Raw genomic sequence first — 11819 nt, 5'->3', positions numbered from 1 at the left:
GATTCTTAAACATGGTATTTTTGTATTTGGAAGCAGATATTGTGACGTATCGATAGTGTAAAATGTCCCATGACATTCATGATAATACTTTATATAGCATCCAGCACCAGTAGCCAAGCTAGAATAAGTAGATGCCAACATGAGTAGACAGGAACTCAGAGATAAACATGTCTTAGTGTGACTGAACTATGACCAGGTTTCTACTGTGTCCCTCATCTGTCTGTCTGTACATATTCAACTGAATCCCTCGCTGGTTTGTTTGCGTGGACATCCTTCTGCAGCCAACAGACCCATGAAGAGCAACACAACACAGGCATATATCTCAGTCCCTTTTTTTTCTTCCCCCTTTTTCTCCCCAATTGTATCTGGCCAATTACCCCACTCTTCCGAGCCTTCCCGGTCACTGTTCCACCCCCTCTGCCGATCCGGGGAGGGCTGCAGACTACCACATGCCTCCTCCGATACATCGCTAGCCGCTTCTCTTCACCTGACAGTGAGGAATTTCGCCAGGGGGAAGTAGCACGTGGGAGGATCACGCTATTACCCCCCCGCAAACAGGCTCCCCGACAGAGAAGAGGACACGCTAGTGCAGCGATCAAGACACACATCCACATCCTGCTTCCCACCCACAGACACGGCTAATTGTGTCTGTCAGGATGCCCAACGAAGCCGGATCGAACCGGGATCCCCATGTTGGTAGGCAACAGAATAGACCGCTACGCCTCTCGGACGCCTGTCTCAGTCCTGTCTCAAACATATGAGATGCACAGAAAAAAAATGCTTCTCGTACTTTCTCTAATTTACCTCCTATTGAAGTGAAGCCCTTAGTTCTCTGGACCCCCGACCCCCCACTCACACACACATGCACCATTTCTTTTTATAAACCCAAACCCATGGAGTGAAAAAATAAACAAAAAACAAAACAAACAGGCATAATAAATAATCCTCCAAAGACCGCCTGTCTGAGGGAACATCAACAGCTAATTCCTCATACCTGCTCCAGATAGAACTGTCTGTCTGTCTGTCCATCCATCTGCCAGTCTGTGTTTGCATGTGTATATCTAGGATAGAGTGCCTCTGATGATTTTAACACTTTTTTGTTTTGATCAGTGTACTGGTTCCAGTACATTCTTATCAGCCATATTCCTTTTTTTCCTCCGATCTTTTCCACGTGCAGCCACTTCAAAGCAAGTGGGAGCGCAATGAGGTTTGACGTTACCCCCCAACCACCCCCCAACCACACAGAACATCTTGAGACATCATCGGTGCTGCTGTACATGTCTGTATGAGCGCGCGCGTGTGTGTGTGTGTGTGTGTGCGTGCGTGTGTGTGTGTGTGCGCGCGCGCACACACATTACAGCCTCTGACTGTAAAGTGAAATCACATGTTTTACATGGGGGGAGAGGTTGCCCGGTTTGGTGAATTGCAGGCATTAGTTCACCAGATTCTGCTGAGAGAACGATTGATTTTGAGGTTAGGGAAACTACCAGCCAGGTGAAACCACAACGCACTGGAGTATTTTTTGAAGTATTGTTGCTTAGTTTTAGTACTATTACAGCTACTGATACAAGTAAGAGTATTATGGGAAGTGTACTGTAGGTGTAGGTGAACAGGAGTTTGATGGAAACAATAACATGTTTCTAAATTAAACTGCTTCTAGATGTAGCATTTCCTATCATTATATGGCATTAGACATTACTTATTATGGACCTTCTTATACTAGGAAAGGAAAATTAGCAATACCTGAGCATAACAAACAGTTGTCTCAATGATCTGTTAAGCAATTTCATTTGCTCAAATTTAGCAAGAGTTCTGTCTGTACTTCCAGCCAAACCTTAGATCTCCTTTCAGAGGCTGCAGACTAGTGAATTACACACAAAAAAATAGCTGGCAGGGGAAATAAAAAACATGTTGCCACTGGAAAACAACACACAGGGGCTTTGGAATGAAACACTAGTACTGCCTTTTTACTGGACAGTAATCCCTTTACAGGGAATCCTCTCTCACCTGGGTCCTGTTGAAGGCCACGCGGGCGAAGACGGCCTGCGAGATGCCGGCCCGTTTCAGCTCATCTCTCACCCACTGGTAGATTTCAGAGGACACCTCCGTGTTAGAGGCCACCTGCGGCTCGAGCGGTTTGGTCAGTGTGCTGCGGTTGACCGGTGGGTGGTTGAGGTACTGCTGGGACAGAGACTGTTGGGCCAGCAGCCGGTTGACAGCATACTGCTGGTTGAGGATCTGCGCCATCACCAGCTGCTGGTTGACCAGCTGGGGGCTAATGGGCGTGGAGACCAGGCCGGGGTGGTGCAGGCCTGGCAGCTGGGGCTGTCGGCCTCCTCCCTGGCCTCCATGTGATCCAGGGGTGTGAGGGAGAGGAGGGACCGGCGATGAAGGGGTCTGCTCAGCGGTGCTGCCTGGAATGGGATGCTGCTGCTGCTGGGAGAAACCCAGGTGATTGTGGTTTGATCCAGGAGGAGAAAGGTCAGACAGGCCATCCATCTCTGCTGCAGGGAGGAGGAGGAAGAGGAGGGAGGAGGATAGACAGATAAAGAAGAAGGGGGGGGTCAGTTTTCACTACTTATTCTATTCAGAGTTCTGAAAAATGTAGGAAAGAGCTGCCAAAAAGGAAGAGGGAAATGCTGACACTGTGAGCCCGTCTCAGACCAAAAATAGTCACAAATAAATTTCTAAATCAGTTTAACCTTAAACAAATTCTTTCCTCGGAGGAAAACATAGAAAGCTTCATTTATGGAGATCACCCATACACCCTGCACATCCACATTCCTATAAAGACATTTAACCAAGGAGTAGCTTCTTGTTAAATGTGACCATTTTGAATCACATCTAATTTTAGCAATCAAATTGCTTGCTAAAAACTCACAGCAGACATGACAAATTCCCTGTGTAACGTCCCGCACAGGTCCACCCAGGGTCATTTTGCAACGACACATCCTATACTTGGAGACCCGGACGCAGAGAGATTAGTTTGCTTTAGAAAAAAGCAGCTTCTAGACAAGACATAAAGGAGCTTCAGTGTGTGTGGCCTGTGACTTGTACAAGCAGTACCTCTGAAATTAAGTTGAGAATGTCTGTAGCCTCGTCATGTGAGCAAATGAAAAAAAGAACTAGGAGAGACAGTGTCTGATCACAGAGGAGGCCAAAAAAGTTTGAGTCTCTAGTGTGTGTGTGTGTGTGTGTGTGTGTGTGTGTGTGTGTGTGTGTGTGTGTGTGTGTGTGTGTGTGTGTGTGTTCACGCGCTCATAAACAGAAGCATTGCTGATAGATCTGAATTGGTCTTTATGCCCTTAACTCTAAAATAAGGAACACAAGCTGGCCAATATGACCTTTTTTTTAAGCAGGAGGAAACATAAATGTAGAAAGTGGTGAACTGAATTAGTGGGAGCTTAATGCATAAAATGTAATCCGAGAGATGGCCACGCTTAGGCAAATCAGAGCTGACACATCTACAGGACTTGACAATTCCTGCGTTGCTGGACAGTGGTTTGGAGCAGGTTGTTGCATCTTTAGCTTTGGGAATATTTAGGTCCAGAACAGCCACTTGGGAAGAGTTTAAGGTATAAACTATGTGCTTAGCAGATGAAAGCAATGGTTTAAGATATGAAACGTTCTACCTCAGGCAAAGTGAACGCTGAGGTTTTACTCTCACCAAAGAAATTCACACGGCGCCTCAGTGGGACTTACTCAGGGCCCGTCTTTAAGAATTCTCATTTACTGTAGAATTTATTCAGACATCATACAATACATTTACTATATATGAACACCTTAAAACTTGACAATGGGCCACTGCATCTTGCAGAAAAGCCTCGTATGGATTCCTGTAAAGCACAACTTATCTTGAAGAGAGGTGGGAGTGAGTGTGTGTGTGTATGTGTGTGTGTGTGTGTGTGTGTGTGTGTGTGTGTTGGGGGGGTCTATAACAAACTGGATATTTTGAACGTGCATGTATTCCAAAGACACCTGAAAAAAAAAATCGCATGTTTGAGCTACTTGTTTCTCAACAGTCAGAAAGTGCAGAAACTGCCGACAACCGGCCAAGATGAGGGGCTATTGAGCGGTAGTTGCAACCAAATGATGAGAGAGAAACAATCTTAATAATTACATCTCTTCCCAGAACCCCTGGCTCTCCCTGGTTCCAGTGGCATGGTGTGTGTCTCAACATACTATATAAATAAAATGCATGTTTGAGCAAGCGTATGTGAATAAATACACACACATACACACACACACCCACACACTCGCGTGCGTTGTTCACAAACACTGCTGGGGGGCATGTTGAAAAACACACAGACACACACAGAGGCATTTCCATGTAAATTGAAAAGAGAAGGGGTGACAGAATAGCATGGCAGGCCCTGGGAGAAAAAGGCTGCCACAGCCTGGGTCCTCATGTGGAATTCTGCCACAAAAGACCCCGGATTAAACACACAATGAATATATGAGAGAGAGAGAGAGAGAGAGAGAGAGAGAGAGAGAGAGAGAGAGAGAGAGAGAGAGAGAGAGTGAGAGACAGAAACCCAAACTCTCCCATGTCGGCGTAGAGGGTCGCCCTGCCATAGCTCTACCACTTGAAAACTACTTCAGCTGTTTGCAGTTTGGCCTGTGCTGATGGTGGTCTGTACCTGTATGCAAACACCTATCCAACCAAGCCTTGGCTCCCCTGTCACCCCAAAGCCCTGCAGCCTGGTAGCATCAGGCAGTTGTGTTAACACTGCTGTCATTTACGCATGCATGCACACACACATGCACGCACACATGCACACACACATGCGCACACACACACACACACACACACACACACACACACACACACACGTACAGGGCAGCCAGCCTCTCCTAAATGTTAAGGTCTGGAGAGCGTCGCCGCAAAAAAAAAAAAAAACCAAAAAAAACTGGAGGCATTGTGAGCCCAAGTTGTGCGTGAATACTAAGCAAGACACCAGGGCATCAGTGTGAGAATGTGTGGGTGCCAAAGACACTGACATCATGGGACATACCTAGTGCGTTGGAACGTGGGCTCTCACGTAGGACACACGTCCCAAGGTAGCCCTCCAGCTGGGAGGGCTGGCGCAAGCCTGTGCATTGGGATGATGGGGAACACACACACACACAAAGAGAAAAATGAAGAGGTTTAAGGCAAATTCAAACATACAGCGTTAAGTTTCTATGCAATAGTTAGAAAAAAAAAAGGTTTTAAAAATGTCCCCAATGCATGTCCCCATACACACCAAACAACCTTTATATCGCCTTCAAAAAACAGCACAATCTCATGAAACTGTCAGTACAGTTCAGAGTCCACATTTTACTGGCAAGAAAAACTAGGTCTCGAAAAAAAAAAGTAAAAAAAGGTGTAAAATAAGTAAACAGCCATTCCAACAGTCAATGGTGTTAAGAGTGTGATTAACCGATTTGCAGTTCAACTGTTACAGCGAATATGTCAACATGATACCATCATGTAACTAATGAGACAGCTTAGCATCTCTGTCTCTCTCATATATATATATATATAACTTTGTTAAAAAAACACAATGGTAGGGATAGTGCTCAACAAATAAGGAGCAAAATAAGCTGATGATTGCTTACAGCATGAAACAGGCTTGTACTGTCTCACAGAAAATTTACTTGACTAACTGGATTTTATATATATATATATATATATATATATATGGTAACACTTCTATGAAGCTTACATCTGTAACACCCTATAAGCATCTATAACACCTTATAAGCATCTATTGCATCTATAACGCCCATACTTTCCTATGATGTGTGTTACAATGACTAACAGATATGGCTAAATACTGTGAAATAGCACTGAAGTCTCATTGTGCATCTATTCAAAACTTCAGCAAATAAGTTGGCTATGATGCATTATGACATTTGACATAAACAGGCTAATGATGACATATTTATAATGCATAAATCCATTTTAAATTGGCATAATTTATCATAAAGGTGGTTATGAGGTGGTGTGAGGGTCTATACATGATTATAATGAATCTTACAATGACATAGCTACACTTATAGGGCGATATAAATGCTTATAGGGCATTATAGATGCAAGCTTCATAGAAAGTGTTACCATATATATATATATATATATATATATATATATATATATATATATATATATATATATATATATATATATATATATATATATATATATATGTATGTATGTATATATATTGGCATTCCATCTCCAGCTGTTGTATTTTTGATTTTATGTAAGTCAGTGTATTGGTGGGTCCAAGTGGATTTGTGGATAATATAGAGCATTTGGGAGATTCAATAAGAAAATCCATCTGATTTGCAGAAGAGCTGTTGATGTGGTGAATTTGTTGCTTTTTGCTCCTGGGAAACCAAAACTCCCACAAACTGTAAAGAAACATGTGGGAGAGCATTAAGGGAACACAATAAAGGGTAGATCAATGTTGGTGCGGTGTCCCCCTGTAAAGGGTACTGGAGTAATATGTTGCATTATTAGATAAGATTAAGATGTACTTTTGCTTCGCATTAACAGTTAGGAAGACAAAGACACTTGGGTGGAGAGAGTACCGCGATGCTGACTGGAGTGTGTGTGTGTGTGTGTGTGTGTGTGTGTGTGTGTGTGTGTGTGTGTGTGTGTGTGTGTGTGTGTGCGTGCGTGTTGCTTACCCATCATATCTTTTGTCTTCTTGAAATGTTTATACCAGCGCCCAAATTCCTGACACTTTGCCGCCGACACATTTGCATAGTAAGTGCTGTTGACAATGGAGGAAATCATACTCTGGAGGAGAGATTGATAGAGATGGAGAGGGAGAAAGAGAAAAGAGAGACACTTCAGGATACTGACTGTGGAAAAAAAAAGGACATAATATTAAAGCTTGTGAAACGTTCACCAATACTGGATCTCGTCAAAACAAATTAGAAATTGGGAAGAACTCAACACTGAGAGAAAAAGGCAAGCTCAAAATAGCAGGCATGCAGATATTTCAATCTTAAATCTTCACTAACGTCAAGAAAATCAAAGGTTTAAACTACTGCTTTTTTATCAAATGCCACCGAGTTTGAGAGAACTTGTTTTTCTTTGTAAATGGAGGGCAAATTAGAGGATCGACTGAGTTAAAACCTGCGCTGACATAGAGGGCAAGTGGCAGTAAAGATATTTACCTTACGCAAAAAAACAAAGAAAAGATTCTGCTTATTAAAACAGCAACATCTGGGAAGTCAGGCGATGTAAACAGATGAACTTTGGGTTTTTTCCTCCCCTTTCAGGCTTTTTTTTATTTACACAATCTGTTAAGAAATGACTTCAAGCGATGTGAAGGCCGTGCTGAGCGTGTGGTTCTTAAACCCCCCCACACACACCCCCCCGTCTTTATACAGACGACTCTTCGCCCTCTCGCCATTCATTTCAACCAGTCTCCTTCTGCGCCAGAGAAAGGGAACAAGTCGTGTGTGTGTGTGTGTCCCCCACCGTTTCATTAAAATGAATGTTTTAACACCTTGCTGGCCTCCAGGCAAATAGCGGGGTTGGCACAGTAGAAATTGTTTTTGATTGTCATAAATATTCAAAAGAACGAAACCATCTGTTTTCAAATTACAGGTATGCCATCTTTATCATTTTCTTTAATATGCAAGCTGCGGGGGGATTCTCAGCGCAAAGGCTCACCACACAATAGGTGCTCTCCTCACCTCTGACCTCTACACGGGGCAGACCCCCAGAGAGAGAGACAGAAAGAGAGAGAGACAGAGTGCGAGAGAGCAAGAGACAGACAGAGAGACAGAGAGAGACACACACACACACACACACACACACACACACACACACACACACACAGCAAGAGACAAAGACGGAGAGACACAGAGAGAGAGAAACAGACAGAGACAGAAAGAGAGAGAGAGAGAGAGAGAGAGAGAGAGAGAGAGAGAGAGAGAGAGAGAGAGAGAGGGGGCGAGAGAGACACACAGAGACAGAGAGAGAGAGACAGAGAGACAGAGAGAGAGAGAGACACACAGAGAGCGACACAGACAGAGAGAGAGAGAGACAGACAGACAGGCAGACAGACAAACAGACAGACAGAGAAAGAGAGAGAGACACAGAGAGAACTAGGTTACTAAGGTGTCTGTGGCTGCATGTGCCCGTGTGGCCTGCAGTGTGGCCTGCAGTGTGCCAGCGTGTCACAGCCCGGCTGAATTGATCATGTTGTCGTTAAAAACGGAGAGTTGAACATGAGGTTTAACAGGAAGGAGCAAGATTTATAAAAGACCGTTAAAAGCTTTTGCTAAATGATCAAACCATTAGAAAGAAGGCTTAATGTTTGTTTTTTTCTGATTTGATATGGGCCAAAGATGAATAAAAACACTCTAGTGCGGCTGGTGGCTGACGTCCTAAAAGAAAAGAAAAAAAAACAGTCCTGTTTATTCCTCACAGAATTCAGGTGGTTCATGTAAAAAAACAAAAAAAACAAACAAGCAAGCAAAAAACAAAAACAGGTCAAACAAGAATGAATAGTTTAATTCTCAACCAAAAACCTTGCAGAAGAGAAAAATAAAATAAAATCACAGACATTTGTGTGACCGCGTGATGAAACCAGAGTTGGTGTTCTGGTCTCTGTTGGTTCTGGTGGACCCAGGCGGTCCTCCGCAGGCTGACGGGTTTTCATTTACAGTGACTCTATACTGAGATGGTGCCAGAGAAGACACAGCACCTCCTCTTGTTCTCCTCCTCCTCTGCCTACTCTCTCTCTCCCTCTCTCTCTCTCCGCCATCTTTGACACAGATGTTCTAATAAACGCTGCTCATTAATCAGCCCTCTCCCTCAATACATCACTCCACCTCTCACAGGGGGCCATGTGTGTGTGTGTGTGTGTGTGTGTGTGTGACACACACCACACACCTATTCTCTCTGTGCATTTCTCTCTCACACACGTTATGTTAAATCAAGCAGATAAGCAGCATCTCTGCTGCCACTGTGGTCCTGCAGCAGCGCTCTGCTCGTCAACAGGTAGTGTGTGTACACCTTTAAGTGATAAGACATCTACAGGACAGGCTGCTTATCAGCCAGACCAGGAAGTGGCATTGGTCGTCTTATCTATCCCCAACATCTCCTCTACCAGTCACATATGAGAGAGAGAGAGAGAGAGAGAGAGAGAGAGAGAGAGAGAGAGAGAGAGGAGAGAGAGAGAGAGAGAGAAAGAGAGAGAGAGAGAGAGAGAGAGAGAGAGAGAGAGAGAGAGAGAGAGAGAGAGAGAGAAAGAGAACAAGGGAAAGGAAGAGCAAGAGAAAATAGGGGCACTCCAGACTAACAGGCACCTCTGTTTTCTCTCTCTATCACACACATACACACACACACACACACACACACACACACACACACACACACACACACACACACACACGAGCACAAGCATGCATGTCCACCCCCCTCACATTCTAACTTGTCCTGATGTCTCAAATCAGCATGGGAAGAGGCCTTACACCCTTACACCAGTGTGCTTCGTCTCTGGCAAAAACATCTAACACGGTTCAATTACGGTGCTCCTCCATGTAAACATGGGGAGACCCTCCCCCCCTCCGGTCAGCATGCTGTTTCTGTGGCAGAAACCGACCCTGCAAAGACAGCGTTTTGATGGCTATTTGCTGCTACGCAACACAGCAGCTGGTGCATTAGAGGCCGCCCAGGGAGAGGGCAGTGTGAGCCTCTCCTTTGTTGCCATAATGTGCATGCGTGTGTGTGTGTGTGTGTGTACATATTTTACTTTTCTTTTTTTTTTATCCTCATGGGGACCCAATGTACCCATAAAGACAGTAAAACACCTCCCTTGTGGGGACATACCTTTTTTTAGGTCCCCACCAGGAAAAGGGTAGGGTAAGTTTTATGTCTGGGGTTACTATTGGGGCTCGTGTTTGGTCTAATATTGAAGTTGGCATTGTAATGAGGCTCAGGGTAAGGGTATGGTTTAAATTTGGGTCGTTTTGAGGTCATTTGAGGATGAAAGTGAGATTTATGTTCGGAGTTGAGGTTACTTTTAGGAAAAGGGTTAAGGTTGGGGTTTGTTGGGAAAAAGGTTTTTGATACAAAAGTGTTCAGTCCCTACGAGGGTAGACAATTAGGGATGTGTGTGCTCACACATGTGAATGTGTGTTTGCGCTAGGCTTGCATCTGAGCGGATTCATCCCAAAAAATAAGAACAAACCTGATTGTTTCACTGAGTTGTGTGTGTGTGTGTGTGTGTGTGTGTGTTGTGTGGGGGGGGGGGGTCAGCGTTTCGGTGTAAGCTTCTTCGTACGAGTTTACATTGAATTGTGCTTCTGTCTGGGAATGTGTGATAATATGTAGAAATAGCCTCCTCCTCGTTCTCTCTCCAGGTGAGGCTCTTTAGGGCCATTTATAGGCCAAATACACAAAAGCGCGACTCCCTGCTACAAAAGAATCAAACTAAATGTGTGACAAGGCCCAGACAAAAGCTGCATTTTACAAAGTACCCACCCCAACGTGTTCTGCGCCTCCTCCCCTCCTGTCTGGAGGTGGGCTGGTTCTCCCTCTCTGAGCTTCTCTCATCTGGTCAGTCTCTCTTTTCCATCCAGCAATACCTTTCTGAACAACAAGGAGATACTAATCTGATGAAGGGATGTCAATCACGTCTTGCCAACCCCAAGTCTTAATGTTTTCTAGAGTGCTGTCGAGTAGGAAGTGTGTCAGTGTGTTGTGAGTATACGGAAGGTAGACGCTGATGGAGAAAAAGCCAACAGACCATTGGCCCACATGCATTTTGTCATTCCTGATTGAATTAAAGCGAACAGTGACTCAGAGGATTGAAGAACGGTCGCTGCAGAGTAAATGGAGATGGGTGTTACAAAGCAAAAGCACCGGAAGGAAACTGGAAGCCTTTACTGTGCACGTCAGATACCCGGTTCAATTTAATCGCAGTTAGAGCAATTTAAGACCAATTTTGTTGTAAAACTAAATACAAGACAGAGGAAGAGGCAGATGGAAAATATGCTGATCCTATCAGAATACAAGTCTGCATGACTTGGACCACCAACTCACTAGAAGCTTATTAGTGTCCTGATAGAAACTCTTGAAGCCCTTGGCCTTGACCGAATTATGACATATTCAGGGCCTACAGGCGTCCTGACTATACGAAAATGATTAATTTCAACAGAACAGTGTGTATGAAAATCCAAAGATGATGCACATAACAGCAGACCGCAGAAGTACAGCCATGACAGGGAGAGTGTGTGTGTGTGTGTGTGTGTGTGTGTGTGTGTGTGTGTGAGAGAGACGGCAAAGGCAGAAGAGGAATCTCTGAGCTAGCAAGGAAGCTACGTATGCTAGGGCTGTCTTCACATATGGACTATAAACAGGGTGATTACCGGGCCGGGCCGGGCTCTGCCTGAACGCCACCAAGGGACTCTTTACATCATCAGCCCACCACTCATGCCTGGCTAAACACGAAAACACACACACACACCCACACACACACACACAACACTGGTGGAACATTCTCTCACTGACATCGACACACATGCCAAAGAAAGTCTCCATGTAACCATACGGAGGCTTGGGGGGAGAGCTGGCATTGTATTAGAGGTTTGAGTTTACATGCTTCGATTCTGACAAATGCATACACACACGCACCAACGTACATTAATAAACCCACAAACAACACACTTCTTCTTGTTACACACACACACACACACACATCCAAAGAAAAAGCAATAGGAAGTGATTCAGTACCCTGGTGAGAGATATACCAGCCTTTCATTTCATTCACTCCTGAGCTACTATGAAGGCTGTGACATCACGGCCAAAG

The 11819-nt window shown here is 44.4% G+C and overlaps 1 protein-coding gene across 1 annotated transcript in view; it reads right to left on the bottom strand.

The window, feature by feature from the left end:
• LOC130117828 (DNA-binding protein SATB1) overlaps positions 1–11819 on the bottom strand; it is a 72289-nt gene that overhangs the window by 40302 nt on the left and 20168 nt on the right. The window contains exons 6-7 of the mRNA XM_056286072.1: positions 6676–6787; positions 2008–2504 (exon numbers count right to left, since the gene is read on the bottom strand). Coding sequence (XP_056142047.1) covers positions 2008–2504; positions 6676–6787 — 609 coding nt within the window. The remainder of the gene's footprint in view (positions 1–2007; positions 2505–6675; positions 6788–11819) is intronic.

Source organism: Lampris incognitus, chromosome 9 (assembly GCF_029633865.1).
Source record: "Lampris incognitus isolate fLamInc1 chromosome 9, fLamInc1.hap2, whole genome shotgun sequence".
Lineage (NCBI taxonomy): Eukaryota > Metazoa > Chordata > Actinopteri > Lampriformes > Lampridae > Lampris > Lampris incognitus.
This window is presented reverse-complemented; position numbering and strand designations above follow the sequence as displayed.